This window comes from Seriola dumerili, unplaced genomic scaffold, assembly GCF_002260705.1.
Source record: "Seriola dumerili isolate Sdu_G_001 unplaced genomic scaffold, Sdu_1.0 BDQW01001092.1, whole genome shotgun sequence".
Taxonomy (NCBI): domain Eukaryota; kingdom Metazoa; phylum Chordata; class Actinopteri; order Carangiformes; family Carangidae; genus Seriola; species Seriola dumerili.
Genome location: NW_019175347.1, coordinates 448,053 through 464,759, shown reverse-complemented (window position 1 = coordinate 464,759; position 16,707 = coordinate 448,053). Strand labels below are relative to the sequence as shown.

Sequence of the window (16,707 nt, the reverse complement as noted above, 5' to 3'; positions counted from 1 at the left end):
TACATAGATTTATGCGTGAAAATAATAAAATCCTGTCATGATGTGAGTCTTCTTAACGTTTAGCAGCATAAAGGAACTGTGATGTTTACATCTGGTCCTTAAAGTTTTGACCAGCAGAACTAAACTACCTGCCTTTCCCATTGCAGTGCACTAACAGGGGAGTATAATAGTTTCCACCATGCAAGGTAAATTTATATTTTTTCACTTCACTTTCACTTTGATGTGATGTCGGCTTGTAGATTTGACATCACATCAAACACATGAACGATCAGCCAATCAGCTGACTGCTTCCTACTAAAAACTTAACCAAGTCTTGCCAAGGGCTACAAAAGTCCCCCTCTCCCTCGTAGATTTTCTCACATGCTCCGGATTACTCAGGAATGAGTGGGTATACATATATCTCCATTAAGGAATTCACTCATCCATAGCATCTAAGATTCTCTAAAAGCATCGAACTTCAGCTGAAGACAAGTTAAGACTGACTCAATTTCATAAAGAGGTTTTGGTCTCCCTCTTGTGGAGAAAAATGAAATGTTCTTGCAGACTAGACAAACATTTTGCTGTACCTTGTCTCTTGCCTTGCCTTCTCTCTGAATGCCTTCTTGTCCAGCTTAACCCTCTCAGACCGTGACATTTCCATTTTGATCATCTTAGGAAAATGTTTGTGCAACACAACAGTTCAGGCCCAGAGGCAACAGATTGAATGATGAACTCATACAAAAAAACATTAAGAACCAATTGAGAATGAATGGCTGTAAGAAAATACAGTTTTATACAGTGACATTTATCCTTTATTGGTGCCTTCATCGAAGTTCAACTGGGTATTTTTTTATTATTTTTTTTAAACAGATAAAGCTTGATGAGTCTGGAGATGGACTCCACTCAAATGATACACTAAATCCACTGAAATGAAAAACGTCATTCTTCCATGCCAATCACAATCTACAAACACATTTGCCTCAACTTTTCCTCCACACCAAGCTGAAGATTAAATGAGAAGAAAAGGAGTCCAAGCTCCCCGCTCTCCTGAAAGGATGACTTCACTTTTTGGAGATTCAAATGACACCAAACTGCTTCATATGGGTAGTATTTGCTATGTAGTCTGTTGACTGGTGACACTTTATAGGCATGTAGTGTCTTTATTCCCTTGTGTTTTTGAAGGATCTCATCTCATCTCCCATCTTTTTTTGCTGAACAATAAAAAAAAATCCCTACACCCTTGTGCAACAACAATGTGTGTGGGAAGTTTTGGATTTATTTCCAAATGTGGTAACAATTTACTTCAGACATTTTCATTTTGTTGAATCATTAACTTTTGGTTCCACAAAGCCTGTACATCTTACTGTTCTCTCAGTTAGGTACACTGAAAGTATGGCAGTACGGCTATAGCCAATGATCAGCCTCGTGACTGGTATTTATTTTTGAATATTTATCTTTTGAATTGTGATGTAATTATTTGCCTCAAAGTGAAATGTTATAAAGACGACAAGTTTCAGTAATCCTTCCCACTGAGAGTAAATGAACAGCAAATAATTTTAGCACTAGAACAAGTTGTGATAGGCCTTTTTTTCAGCTATGAATCTTTAATTTTCTGTACTTTACATACAACCGTAAAATTCCCATGGCATCTTTAGCTTGCTACAGTAAATTATTGAATCAGGAGTTTATGACTTAGTTTATTTACATTATTGAAGGTGTTACTATTACTGTAGCTATTACACACATACACACATACACACACACACACACACACACACACACACACACACACACAAACATACACACACACTTCTTTCATATGAACAGCCAGCAGCTGACGCCTGTATTTTCACGAGTGGATAATGTTGTTGCGTTCAGGGCCGCGGGGTTTCACGGTAATTACTCCGCTTCAATGGGTTTAGCCATGAGCCTCTAACCCGTGACGGTCATGAGGGTTTTCTGCCCCTCTCTGCTCTCCGGTAGTACTGAGGCAAGATATTTCAGGAGTGAAAAAACAGAACTTCGAGAAGGCAGTCTTTTTTTGAGAAGCCATCCCAACCAGAAGAACGGTTCTCTTCAATCTAATTATCCAATTTGGTAAGATTTGGTTCTGTTCGCATTTTTTTTTCTTCCAGCAGAGGTAGTCATATTGTGTATACTGGAGAATATTTTTTATTGTGCAAAGAGTTAGCCTACTTTTAAGTAACGTTATTGTCAGCTCGAAATAGCCTGTTACCTGATCAGACAGCTTGCAGAGGTTAGATGCTGCAGTATGCTGCCTGTTGCATGAATTGATTCTTTACATCTACTGCAACAGGTAATGCAGAATGACTACATTACTGACACAGTGTTTTGTCAGTTAGCGTAGATCCACTTTGAAATATTGATAGGTTATTGTTCTGACTGCTTTGCTGTCTTAACAACCTGTTGATTCGTAATCTTTATATTTAAACTGCACAGATGTCACATTTTCAACTTAATTCTACTTGTAATTTAAATATAATACTTTTTCATATTTTCCTATTGCTTTATCTTAATGGATCTTAATGAGAAGAGGAAGAAAAGAAAAATTATTATATTCCAAGGGCTAACAAATCAGTTTAACAGTGCACAGCATCAAGTGTGTTGAGACTGATTATGTCCTGCGTTTGGTTTCTGAATCTATATTAAGTATATGAATCTTGGTGTGGGAATAATGTTGAGTGTTGTTCTTAACAAATGCATATTTAATATTTAATCCAATACAGCAGACTGATTTGACACCTGGCATGATAGAGTATATAGGAAATTCTTCATCCTCATTTACATGATGAAAATGAATATGATGTGTCCCACTGAAAGAAAATGTGTTTTATTACATTGTTTGAAATAATCACTGTGTTACTGCATTGTAGTTGCTCAGTTGGTAAAATGATTTTCTCTTGACTTTTAGCTTGATGCGGTGTAATCATACAAACGGAATGCCTCGTGGAGACTTCAACATTTATTTTGCCAGCAGCAGACGAGGATATGTCAGAGCTGAGGAGTATGTATCTATTATTATTTGGTTGTACCATGGAGCTTTAGTATTCTGATAAAAGTCTTTGTTATATGAATATGAATCAACTATGTTGATATGGACACTGTAAATTTCACATGCCAAAGTAAGAGATAAGGCTATAAACTGAACGTTTCTGTATGTCTTTGCAAATCCAGGGCAGTGGGAATAGTTCTGCTGGTGGTCATCCTGGCAGCTTTGCTCCTCCTGGGCTGCTGGTACTTCAAGAAGAGGAGTGGCTACAAAATAATCAGGGTGAGACAATCATATTCCCTTTAATGAAGCATTAGCCTTGACATTTTGTACTTAAAGGGATGATTAATCTGTGTTATTCTGACAAACAAAAGCAGACATTGAATGTTTCTGCACAATTCCACACATGCCATAAAGTGATTTCCACAATTAATTTCCATAAATACGTTATAATAATCTTCAAGTTCTTTGTTGCCTTTGGTATATCTTTTCATTCTGCTTTCTCTCCTTTTTCCCTAATGGATGTTTGTCCTCATTTCTCAATGTTTTTCCATAACTTTCAACTCATCTTTCTCTCTCCTGCAGAGCCCCAGATCAGGGTCACCAGGTTACACAACAGGCCAATTCTCAGAGGCAGGACCTTCAGCAGATAACAAGATGGCTCTTACTGACTTTGGCAGCTTCCGACCTGTGGTAAGATACTTTACAGGCCCTCAATTACAACCTCCTTTTACCTGACACTAGTATTTTTAATGCCAGGAAAAAGATAACAGATAACATGACTATAACAAAATAAACCACTGGACAGACAGTAAGTAATAATGTCTATCATTATTAATATGACCAATCAACAATTAACAAGTGGACTGACTCAAATCCTGCACAACACAAAGTCCATTACAGAGGGCACTTGTTGAGCCCCAGGGCCCTGAACACAGTGTAGAGCACGTGAAGTTGATGCAATGGATGCCTGAAGGAGAGATTATTATGTCACCAGACCTGGGTATTAAAAATGTTTCATTCCCAAAGGAGGTCTGCATTTGTGTGTGCCAGAAAAAGGGGGGTGGGGGTGGGGCTGTTGGTTTCAGATCATATGAGATGGTGCTGATCATCCCTTTGTGTTCCTTTCCGCTGTTCTCCTGTGGCAATTACAAGTTCTAAGAGCTCATCAGTAGAGAGTCCAAGATTGTTTTAACATGTCTAAAGTTTACAGATACAATGCTGAATTCCATATGTGCAATATGTACATTATACATGTGATAGAATGAACATAATGGGATTTTTTCCTAAATTTTCAGCTGTTTCATTTAGATGTATTTGTCGCACCCCTCTCCAGGTTCCTAATGCTCCTCCAGCCTATGAAAAGATTGCCTCAGGGCCACTGCCTCCTCCCTATTCCCCCTGACGGACTTCTGTAGATGATGTACAGATGTCTGAAGAAGAAAGGAAAATAACAGAGAGCGAACTCTAAACCTCATCTGTTGTCTGATATCTAATCTGTCACCGTCATTATGGTTCCTTATGCTTGATAGCTAAATAGGTGAAACTATTGTATTCCTCACTTTGTAAAATTATTCACATGTATGAATGCAATGTATATACTGTAGGTTCTGTCAATAAACAATAAAAAATTATTTCACAAGGAAACGGTGTATAAGTAAGCAGTTCAAACACACTTGTCGGGGACAGTCGCATTGTTTATTTCCATGCAATAACGTCCACATTTGTTCAATGAAAATGTACCTAGTAAATATTTTTTGAAAAATCTATATGGTAAAAATAAATAAATGTGACTTCAAAACATTTTATATGGGCGCAAACATGTAGTACAAATTCATCTATTAGTTTATTTATATTGCTAAAAAGTAAAATGTAGTTCTCAAACAGTTACAAGGACAATGTGACAAAATCTCGATACAGACAGTTGTATTGTTCAAACTGACAGATAAAGTAGAGCAAGTTGTACCAATGAATAGTATCCCAATTATTACTTCTTCAAGCAATATCTAATGGCATTGAAAAGTATTACAAAAGCTTGAGTTGAAATTCATTTCATCTACCCTCCCATTATCTACTGATTTGTTACAATGGTTGTCATTACTGGCCATGAGGTTTAAAAAAAGGAAAGTCAAGAGTCTATAACATTCATCTGAGGCAAACCTCATTAGTTTTCACTCGAGAAAACCATCACAGTATACATTTCCAGTATGTTTGAGTGAGCATACATTTTACCTATAGGATATTCTAACCAAAGGGTAAAACCTACTATATCCTAAGTGTAAGTTATGAGTCAAAGTACAGCTGAAAAACAGTTCTTTAACTAAACCCAGGATTACTACAAGCAATGGATATGAGCCCTGCCGAAACTAAGCAGCTGAAAAGTGGTGTCTGAGTTCTCGCATAGCTAGCAGTCTCAGTTAATTGGTTCACTTTGTGTTTGCCTGTGAAGGCTGTAAAGAGGAATCATGTGTGTGTAGTGCTCCAGTGGAACTGTTGGGGGAAACCACCAGTGCATCCAGTGGTTTGGGGCAGGCATTCAGCTCTACTGGATTGACCTGGCACTGAGCTGTACTCAAAACAGCACCATCAGGGCTAATTAGTAGCTTTGATGCTACATTGGTATGCATACCTAAGGCTGAGGTCTGCAGAGAGTGCTTTCCAAGTGCTTGGTTGGTCAGAATGACAGGTGGGTGGATGGTGTTGTTTGTCTTCAGTGATGTGATAGGTTGAGCTGGAGTGATTATTACAGTGGTGCTTGATGGAGGTGTGGTCACCACAGGTGCTGTTTCAAAGGCGTTAACAGTGCTTCCGATTGGTGGAACTGTAGCAATGGGTAGCGTCTGCATCCTAGACACCGCACTTACAATTGGTGGGACAGCCACTGTTGGCAATACTTGTGTTCGTGTGCCAGCAAGCACTGGCTGCATGCCTGCAGGCAACTGTTTTTTGACTGATGTGTTGCCTAGTCCGCTAGGCAGTAAAACCTGTGAAAGAGCTGTGGAGGGTGCTGCAATTCTAACTGCTGTCTGCTGGGGCTGTATGCCTGGGCCCGGAGTTGTCACTGAAAGCACCTGCTGGGCAGAAGGAGAAGAATGCAAAGGTGTACCTGCTACCAGAGGACCTGCAGCTGAGAGAGGTGTTGGAACTGGTATGACAGGACTGGGCAGGGAGACAGCTGATGGGCTGGGTAAAACAGGCAAGGATGATAGCGGTGCTGACAATCTGGGCAAGGGGTTTGCTACTGCAGGCAAAATGTTGGATGAACATTCAGCTTGCCTGGGTGTACCCACAGCTAATCTGATTGCAGCCAGTGCTGGGCCAAAAGCAGGAGCAGTGGTTACCTCCGGGGAAAGTAGCGCTGGTACACTGCCTAACCTTGGTGGAGATGAGACCAGAGTGGGTGTACCTACATGAGGTGATGCAAAGGGACAAGCATGCACAGCTGGCAATCTAGGCAGAGCAGACACTACATTTGTTTTACTGGGTAACAACGTTGAGCCTTGGCCAGGTGTTCCAGTTAGTTGGACTGGTGTGACACTGGGAGTGGTTGCTAGCAATGATGGACCAACAGCAGGTGTGCATGCTACAAAAGGAGAACTTGCGGCTGGTACACCAGACAACCTGGCTGGGGACTGGGGTAAAACTGGTGCTCGAGGGGCTACAGTGACATTGCTTGCCCCATGGGAAGGTAATGACGCTCCAATGCTAGTGGCACTGGTACTAGGCACTTGCTGCGGTGCAGGGCTAGAGATGATAAGGACATGACTGCCTGGACCCAAACCCTGGGGAGGGACTACAAAGCGTGCACTGTTAAGAAGGATCTGTGTGCCAGCAGCAAGGGGCGTGGAGGTGTTGATGACTATCCTCTGCTGGATTGTGCCGGTAGCAGAGGTGGTGAATGGGATACTTGTGGTTGTTGCCGAGGAGATGGATGTACAAGTTTTATTGAGAGCAACTTGAGTGGAAGCTAAGAAGGAAGAGGTTTCCTCACCAATGCCACTTTGGATTTTTGAGTGCTGACGGACAAGAGCGGGTGTGGAGGTTTGGGCTTGGCTACTCTGCACAGTAGTGGTTTGCTGAGCAGGAAAGCTGCATGGTCCGCTTGCACACATTCCAAGGTCCTTCTTTATCACGTTTCCTGTAGGCAGGGTGGCACCAGTAGATGTGGACAAGCCTGTTTGGGAGATCATGGGGAAGGAAGGGATACCCTGGAGATGAGAGCTGGTGGTCAGAGAAGCATAAGTAGCAAGCTGGGTAGAACAGGTTGTGATGGTATTTGAACTTGCGACCAGGACCAGTCCAGAGGCGGTGGATGCTGGACAGCCTGTATCTGAGACAGACACTGGTGTGCTCTTGGAAGGAGAACATGACAGGGCACCAATAGTCTGTCCAATGGTTGTTGTCTTCCCTGACAACTGGATTTGAACGCCTAGAGACACATGAGAAAAATATTTTACTCAATAACCCAACATTGTTAAAGGGGCTGTATTTGGGGTGTGAGTATTACAAATTTAATACAATATTTAAATTTGAGATGGGTTCTTTAGTCTATTAAAAGTAGTTTGTTTTCTTGAGAGAAGGCCCTGCTGCAATACATGTCTTTCATGTTGACAAACTGTCTACCTTATCAAATCATCATCTGTGGGGCGCCTCAGTGGCTCACCTGGTAGAGCGTGTACCACATGGACTTAGTCCTAACCGCAGCGGCCATGGGTTTGAATCTGACCCACGGCCATTTGCGGCATGTCATCCCCTCACTCTCTCTCCCTGACTTTCCTGTCTACCTCTCACTGTACTATCAAATAAAGGCAAAAAAAATAAAATAAAATAATCAACATCTGTAAAACTGACACAATCAGTGAGTTAATGGTTCCATATTTCTAACTGAATCCTTGTTTTGCTTTTAATAGATGGGAACAAGATCAGCATGAGCGGCACAAGCACACCAAAAAACAGACTGTGACTTATTATTCATAGCTTGTCGTAATACTCTAAAATATTTCTTAAGTTACCTTTGTGCCACATTTCTCCAATTACCATATGAAGTCAATATGAACAAATTAATTATGTCCAATTTTTGCAAATTTAAAAGACTGAATCAAACACAAGATACAGCAGTTATGAGAATTCCAGTAATATATCACATCAAACAAACCCACCTGAAGGTAGACTGATGTTCTTGACCTTAGACAATGCTTCTGAGTTGCCACTGCCAATAGGTTGGCCTGGGATTTTTCCAGTCTTTCGAGTCTGAGTTGATAATGACGTGTTCAGCAGCTGTCCACTTGCCCCTGTTGCTATCGTCTGCTTTGGAATGCTTCCCATGGAGGTGGTGGAAGATGTTGCTGTAGGCTGACTGATGAACATGACTCTTGAACCAGGAAGTGATTTTGTGGAAGAGGGTGTGCCTGTTGGTAAGGCTACATTTGAGGTGGAGGAAGAAGAGGGAGTAACCAGGATGTATTTAGTAACTTGGGATCTCTCATCTGTACTGGCCCGTTTCACACCACTCTTGCTGATGACTTCTGCTTGTGTAAGAACTTGGGAAACACCAGAAGTACTCAGTGATGGGACAACAACAGTGTTTTTTACTAATGATGCTTGAAAATGAGAACCGGCAGCAGCTGCCTGTGCTAGCTGGCCAGGCTTTGCTGCAACTGTAGAACAAGTTGAGGTGTTGGAGCCTTGACTTAAAGCAACAGTGACTGCAGTCTGGCTTCCTGCGCCTGTGACAGGAATGCTACCAGTGACTGCAGTGTGCATGGGGGTTGTAACAGTGGAAGGGGGCTTTAATACTGAAGGAACCTGCTTCTGAGGTTGGGCTACTGAGATATTTGTCACTGCTGGGATGGTGCAAGGGGAAGTCTGAGAGGGAGCAGAAGGAGAAAAAGTTGGTGATGTCTTGGACACGAGGAAGGCTTTAAACTGAGGTGAGATGGTGATGACTGGACTGGTGGGCAGAGAGCCAAGTGCATTGTGGTCTGATGATGTCTGAACTTTAACAATGCCTGTGTTGCCTCCTCTTGTTGTTACCAGGATGGACTGGGAGTCTCGGATACACACAGTCTTAAGCTCCTGCTTCGGGTCTGTAGATTTAACAGACTCAGTAGAAACTGCACTGGAAGGAGTTGTGATGGGCGAGGGGTTTGGTGTGACACCTTGTGGTGTGCTAGCTTGGGTACTGCAGACTTGTGACCCCTTGAACCCTGCTGCGTTCAGGGTCCCCTGTTGCTGACGAGGGGAAACAGAAGGAGAAGGGGTTCTCATTGTCCTGGCATCTTTTAGGGGAGCCACTTGCTGAACAGGGATTCTGTTTTCAGGAATGGTGAACCCAGGCACATTGGTGGACATACATAAGGGGCTGGCCACTTTAGAAACTGGGACCTGAATACCCTTTGATTGTTGTTGATGTAACGAAGACACCTTTTCTTCAGTTTTGTGAATAAGAAGGTTAGAAGGCAGAATCACTACTTGCTGCATGACCTTCTCCCCAGTGTTCTGGTTCATGACAGGATGAACAGAGATCTTAACTGGGCTGCTGCTGTCTTTTCTTACAAGGTGACCCAGCCCCTCAGGTACCTTGTACACCACCTGAACAGGACTTTTTGGTACAGCCTGGGTTGGTTTGGCCTGTGGTGATTTAAGAGGAGCTGCCGTCACTGTGGCCATTCCTGGCTGACTATGTACATGCGTCTGTTGTAGTCCTTGTGCCTGCATTTGTTGTGAGTTCTGCTGGGAACTGGATGGAGAACTTTGTGCATTTGAAAGTTTTGTAGTAGCCACTGCAGAGGTAGGCAGGGAGACCAAAGACCCTTTGCTCTTTCTATCTATGTTGTTGAACCATGGGCAATCAGCAGGTCGTTTCATTAAGGTCACTTTATTTCCCACACTCTTAGCCAGCAGGGTGGGGATGGGCGTGTAGCCCTTAGGTAGTCCAGTGGTGGGGTGGAGAATGGGGGGTCTGGGTGACAGTGAAGTCTGGGCTGGAAATCCTGCTCCCCATGCTGAGTTTGACTCCCCGGATTGATTTGATGGGATCAGTTCAGATCTAGACTGTGGCCCAGAGTCAGGTGTAGAAGTAATGTTAGTGCTGCCAGTCTGAACTCTTGACAGCAGACTGACGCCTTTCTCTGTGCTGGCCAGAGGGTGTTTTAGGTGGATGGGAGGTACGTAGGTCGCCGTTGTTTCTCCAGCAGAGTCAGCCACAAAATCCCTAGTGCTTGCTGAGAACACAATAGAGATGTCTATTAGGGATGTGTGGCTAAATTAGCTACCTACACTTTGACAGACAGGTAGTGACATTCATTGTAACTCCTCTATGGCAGTTACATAACATCATAACTGTGTCACTTGTCACGGCACAGCAGCCTTTAGATCTAGAATTACTGCATCACGGTTGTATGCCTCTGCCTACCAGCCAAGATGTAGGAAATATGGTCACAATCTCCCCTTCCTGAGAAACAATACTGAATAATGGCCAGAATTGCTTTTGAAGAACATTATGATGTCCCAGTGAAGTTGACCTTTGACCATTTTTTGTACATAAAATGTCACCACTTCATTCATTCATTTTATGCTATTAGACATTTGTGTTAAATTTGTACCATAATTAGCATATGAATTTGTGAGTTATGGCCAAAATGTGTTTAGTGATGTCACTGTGACCTTGACTTATGACCACAAAAATCTAATCAGTTCATCCCTGAGTCCAAGTGAATGTTTGTGCCAAATTTGAAAAAAAATGTGACAACCTGAAAAAATGGCTGTCACTGGTGCAGAGGCATAACAAGGAAAACACAATTTGAATTTTTATCATGACATTACAGTAGCCAAAATTCGAATGTTAGATTGTAGTTAAATTACTTTACCTCCACTCCAAAGACCTCTGGGTACTATATGTTCCAGGTCTTCCTCTTCTGATCTTCTATAATGATCTGTGAGTGAAAACACCTCTTTCCCCAAACCTCTCTCTTCATCTTCATCTGATGATGATGACGAAATACACTCCTCACGAACAAAGTTATTGTACTCTGGGTGCTTCTTGAAATCATCAAATTCCTTCTTCAAACGAAGCCTGATATAGAAGCAAGAGAAGAAATAATAAAGCAGGAATTTCTTTCTGGTGCAGCAATGATCATAAAATACAATAAGCAGTTTAATCAATGTTGTGGTTATTAAGCTTTGTGCTCAAACGGAACAAACAAACAAACTAAGCACCGTTATCAAGAGACAGCTTTTTATGATGATCTGATCCAGTCCTCATTTAAATGTCAAATGAGTTCTACCTGTTCCTTTGGTAGGCCTTAACAAGTTTGGGTTCCCAGGGTGAAAGCTCATTCAGTAGTCTGATAAGAGTGCTGTGGAGGTCTTTCACTGCTTCTCTCCTGTAATACCACCGGCCCTGCCAGTTCAAACATGTAAAAGAAACCTTAGTCAAGACACCAACATTAAAATGTGTGAGTGCATTGTATTCTCTAAGGGTCTGGGGCATATTGGTACATCATTTTGACAAAACTATGATTGTCACATACCAGTCTCTTTTTGGTGCTCTCCAAGTCATCAAGTTCGTCTTCTGTCTTACTGATCAGCTCTCGCAACTCCTCAAGACTGGTGCACACCAACTAGAGAAGAAAAAACAAACTGAGTAAGAACATCTTAAGAAAAATAGGGGCAGAAGAACGGTGAGGCTTAAATCATGACAAAATGATTATAGATTTTTTTTAATTATTACTCAATTAATACAGCACTAAAAATATATTGCGATAGAAATTAGTGTATCATTTTGCATGAGAGTGAATACCTTAAATGATGGTTCAACTGAAGGTTCATCTTTAATTTTCTTTGAAGATTCATGTTTTTTTCCTGTCAAAAAGAAAACAGTCACTGGACCAACAAGTTGTTATTGAGAAAATTGTGAAAAAAAGTGAATAATAAAGCAAATTTCTAAACTATCACACATGGCACTGTAGCAATGAACGCACACTGAAAGTAGATGCCAAATGAAAACACTAAACTAACATCAATATTTAGATCTCAAGCTATTTCTCACCCATTTTATGTTTTTTCTTCTTGTCTTTTCTCTTGATCGTTGTGGTAACTCTCCGCACTGCAGACTTGGCAGCCTCAGCCTGGGACAGCCTCATCCTGTCCACGTGCTGCAGCTGCTTGTGCTCTCCTTTCACCCTCGGCAGCTGTTCCCTCCCTCGCTTTTTCTTCCGCTTTTTTTTTTTAGTCCAGATTTTGTCATTCACCCTCTCTTCACTTGAGTTTTGAGTGCTCTCAGAAGACAGCTGTGTTGCTAGCCCTGTTGTGCCACAGCAGCAGTCATGCTCCTCAGATTTAACATTACTAGTTTTGCTATTGCAACGTTCCAAACAGGAAGGTCTTTGGTGTCCCTGACTTGGACTTTCTCCCTCCATTTTGAGCTCCACCAGTTTGTTTGGGGAGGCCAGACACACTGAGCGAGCAGGGGACCTGCCTGTGTAGCTGTGCTCCCCTACACTCAGACAAGGCTCCTGTGTCTCTGCTTTAATGGTGCGCATTGAGGACAATGAGAACCCCGGCTCCTGTTTTAATGCAAGTCTCTTGGATTGATGCTCCAACTCTACAGTCTCTTCCTTAAAAGTCATTTTCACACCACTTCTTCCCGTAAGACTAGTGCGTGAAAGGGTCAAAGAGTTAGTGTGTATTTTTAAGTCCATTTTAGAGTCTTCACAGGAATCCCCATCAGAGGACCCTGATTCAGACCCTTCCTCCTTCTTCAGTGACCACAATTTAAACCTTTTTTTATCTTCCTCCCCATCCCCATTTTCCCTTTTGAAAACTCCAAGTGATTCAGCTTTTTCCTTTCCAAAATCATCAGAATCTCCTGTGTCCATGGAGCCCCCGAAACATTCCCTGTCACTTTTATTCCCCTCAGCCTTCATCCCATCCGACTCATCACCCTCTGTTCCTGCCTCTATTTCAACCCTTTTTACCCACACGGAAGGGAAAGGGAAGGCTGGAGGTGTGCTGGGGCTCTGGCAGTAGATCCTCAAGTCTGCACCACAGAAATGTGGGAAATGTATATAGGCATTCTCCTTGCTGTCATAGCCCAAAACAGACTCTCTACATTCATGGATGGGCTGGGCCAGCACAGCATCCTGCACACCTTTCTGTGTCTCATACACATGATCACACAGCCCCTTCAGAAGCCATACTCGCTGGTAAAAGGGCAGTGAGTGAAAAGGTTTCTCCTCCAAAGGACTCACCTCACCAAGGGTGCTAAAAAACTGGTGGCAGAGTCCCAGCTGCTCAGCCCGACCTGGCTGATCATGGGAGGCACCAACAACTCGATACCAACCCATGACCCGCTGCCTGAGCTCTGACTCCCAGCGGCGGTAAGGCAGTGCAGGCCGGCGGTGCAGAGTGGCCCTTCGCTGGGGTGGGGACAGTAGGGAAGACATGATTTTAGAGAGCAGGAGGCTGCAGCGGGGCATCAGCAAACAACGCTCCAGTTCAAAAAACACAATCTCTGGGAGATTAAGGGCAGTCTGAGCCAGGCAGAGGAAATGCCCTATGGCAGGGAGTTCCCAAAGTGTATCCACGGTATGGGGGGATGCCTCTGACAACAAAGTCTGCTCCCACTCTTCCACCTCTTTGGCTGACATTTCCTCTGCTTCTTTCTTCTCAAGCTCACGTTGCCTGAAAGGTCAGAAAATATATGTAGATTGTTGGCTGGTTTACTTTTCCACCAAATTTTAACAAATTTCTTGTAATATTTTCCCTATAAAAAAAACATCTACATATGACTAAAATATTCTCTCACCTCTTCTCCTCCTTGGCCCTCTGTTGCTCTTCTAGTCGTAAGGTCTGGACCATGATCGACTCATGCCCACCAACAGTGATAGTAGCCAGGCTTCGAGGTGCCAGTCTCCGTCTTGTGGAGGTGCCCCCTGATCCCCGTTCCTCTTCTGCACCAAAACGTCCTTTAGAAGTCACTGCCAAGGTTGTCTTCTCTCGCAGCGCCCTCATTTAACAGATGGAGGGGAAAAACAGATGTGTCAATATACAATAACGTTGATTGATGGTAGCTTTCATGATTGTTGGAAGTAAACAGACAGTACTGGTGTTATCCATATAACTAAGTATTTGATCAATAATAGGGTCATGTACGCTGCTGAAGATACTCCTATTCTCTCATCAACAATAATAATCATAATAATTATAATTAACACACTATGGACATTTTATGCAGTGTATAAATACTGGCTAGCAATCAAGTAATTCTACTACTGTCTCAAATTGCATCTACCAGATACTTGTGAGCTAATAACCTTGCCAGACAAATATTTGTTGCCTTCATTAACTTATAATGCACATGCCATAGTAAACACCATTACAGTCCTCTTTGATTGCAACTGTGTAACGACTTTGAACATTTATCACCTAAGCAATTTGTTTTACAATATCATTAGATTATGTTTACCTGGATAGCAATGTAAGCTTCTGCTCCAGCATGATTTCCAGCTTTTGAGCCTGTTTGGAGATCCAGTGGTCCACCCCATGGTAGCGATAACAGTTCTCCAACATCAGCCTGAAGTCTGCAACAAACTCTGTTATGGTCTCATACTCTTGGCTGATGAACTTTTCCTCCATCCTCCGTAAGCACATCGACTGCCTGAGCTGTGCCTGACCCCGACCCCGGACCCCTCCGATACCATGCTGGGCCTCTTGGTGGCCGATGGGATTGAGGAATGGGCTGGTGATCCCTTTGTGCTTGTCCAAGAGAAAGCCTGTGAATATCCTATAAGCTTGCTGCACCTCATAGTTCATATCCTCTTCAAAGCTATTGCTGTTGGTGGAAATGCAGACCTCAGGGAGAGAGAGGTCACTGTTAGAAAACTCTGACATGTCATCATTGCTTAGAGCAAGATGGTCACCCTCACCAGTAACATCTCCACTGTCACCAGGACAGTGTAATGCCACCATAGTCTCAACTTCACAGGCGCCATTACTGAGCTCTTCCTCTGTTATTACCAGGTCAGGGTCTTCAGTGCTGTTGCTCATCACTTTGGATTGAGACGACATTATGTCGAAGCTGGGCTGTGGCGCTGAGTCTTGGTCAATCACAATCAAGTCTTGGTTGTAGAACAGTGGTTGGCTACAAGCTGCTGTGATTTGGTCTGTCATATCACCCTGGTCCATGGTGCAGGCACCTGAGATGGGTAACAGGTGTCACCTAGGGTGAACTTCGATGCTGTAAACAACACTCCGACATAGTTTTGATGCAAGGGAAAACTGAAACAAGACAAACAAACAGTGTTTACTAAGCATTTATACTACCAGTTCCAAAATAAAGTTGAGCAGAAAAATGGGGTGTTTCACACCTAACAAACCTAAGATCGCTAGGCTGATATAATAATTCCTGTCATGGCAGGTGCTCACATTATTACAGCCACATGATGAAACACTACGATGTTTATCTCATGTGGTTGTATCCAAATAACTAGCAGATGAACTAGTTTTATCTACCTCCCTGATCTTTACAAACTTTTCCTTTTCCCTAGATCAATGACTCGCTAGCTTGAAGTTAACTAGCTAATAGCGAGCTAGCCACTAACGGTAGTTTAAAAAACAATTAGTAAACAAAGTTTGTTCTGCTTGCTCATAGAGAGATCCACAGCGCACTCCCTTATCACGTCTGTCTCCTGATCACGTGCAAAATAAAACCAAAACACACTGACCAGAGGCAGAGCTTGGTTGGTTAAACAACATACCTCGACGTTTTCAGTGCGGCTCCAGACACGCACCAGGCAAGACAGCTTTTAGCAAGCTTAGCAGCCACGACAGTTTGCTAGCTAGGTTAGCTTGCTATTGTCTCCAAACTGCGGCCTGCAATTGCTGCGTTCGCTGTCCATGGTGAAAATTTTGTAGCAACTAAATATCCAGCAGATACAAAGTTATGCAGACATCTCATGTCGTCAGCGCACGGAGTGATGTCAGTGACAGCAAGATGGCTAAAGGAGCATTAGCCGGAGTAACACTAGCTGATTGTCCGACAATGCATAACTGTTCATTATCACTAGCCATCCAGCTAACCAGCTAGGTTTGCAAGTTGACACCTACTTTATGACACTTAAAAATTGCTATGTTCACTTTACAGAAAAAAATGAGCCATGTGTCAGATATCGTCTGAACCTTGTAGGCTTACAAAAAGCTAGTAACGGACTACTGTGGCTTGCTTGAAGACTACTGAACCGTCCACTTCACTTCCACCCTGCGTGCGCCAGATGCAAATGTGCGCAGCCTGACGTAGCCAGCTGGTCGCGTGTCAGACCAAATTGTTATTCTGGTTTTGGGGGTGATGCTGACACACACTCACTTCACACTGTATTATTAACCTTATTGGAATTATGTCACCCATTGTCAATGAAAGAGGGGCATCTCGAGACAGCTGTCATTTGAAAAAAAAGGGGGGGAAATGCCAGTAATCGATAAGACTACTGTACGCAACGACGACTCAGCAGCATCACTCTGTTTAAACATTCATTCATAACTTAAGTGTATTTCATTGATGCACAGAAAACACAGCAGGTACTGCTTCATACAGAGTAAACTTGAACAGCACACATGTCTCACTTGCAACCACTAGATGTCGCTAGTCACCAATGAACCATGGACAGATGAGCGCGAGTACAACTTTAATTTGCCCGTCATCTAACCTCTCAGGTAGCTCC

At 42.8% G+C, this 16,707-nt stretch overlaps 2 protein-coding genes across 2 annotated transcripts; one reads left to right on the top strand and one right to left on the bottom strand.

Moving 5' to 3' along the window:
• Positions 1-1,870: 1,870 nt before the first annotated feature.
• mlana (melan-A) lies at positions 1,871-4,608 on the top strand. Its single transcript, XM_022767022.1, has 5 exons — positions 1,871-2,076; positions 2,912-3,004; positions 3,175-3,271; positions 3,575-3,682; positions 4,326-4,608. Exons 1-5 carry the CDS (start codon positions 1,928-1,930, stop codon positions 4,392-4,394), a joined length of 516 nt encoding a protein of 171 aa, XP_022622743.1. The 5' UTR covers positions 1,871-1,927; the 3' UTR covers positions 4,395-4,608.
• A 91-nt stretch (positions 4,609-4,699) lies between these two features.
• kiaa2026 (KIAA2026 ortholog) lies at positions 4,700-15,058 on the bottom strand. Its single transcript, XM_022767018.1, has 9 exons — positions 14,457-15,058; positions 13,797-13,997; positions 12,967-13,672; positions 11,790-11,840; positions 11,521-11,610; positions 11,275-11,390; positions 10,858-11,063; positions 8,149-10,212; positions 4,700-7,418 (listed from the first exon to the last, which is right to left on the bottom strand). The coding sequence occupies exons 1-9, from the start codon at positions 15,056-15,058 to the stop codon at positions 5,416-5,418; spliced, it is 6,039 nt and encodes a 2,012-aa protein (XP_022622739.1). The 3' UTR covers positions 4,700-5,415.
• Positions 15,059-16,707: the final 1,649 nt, after the last annotated feature.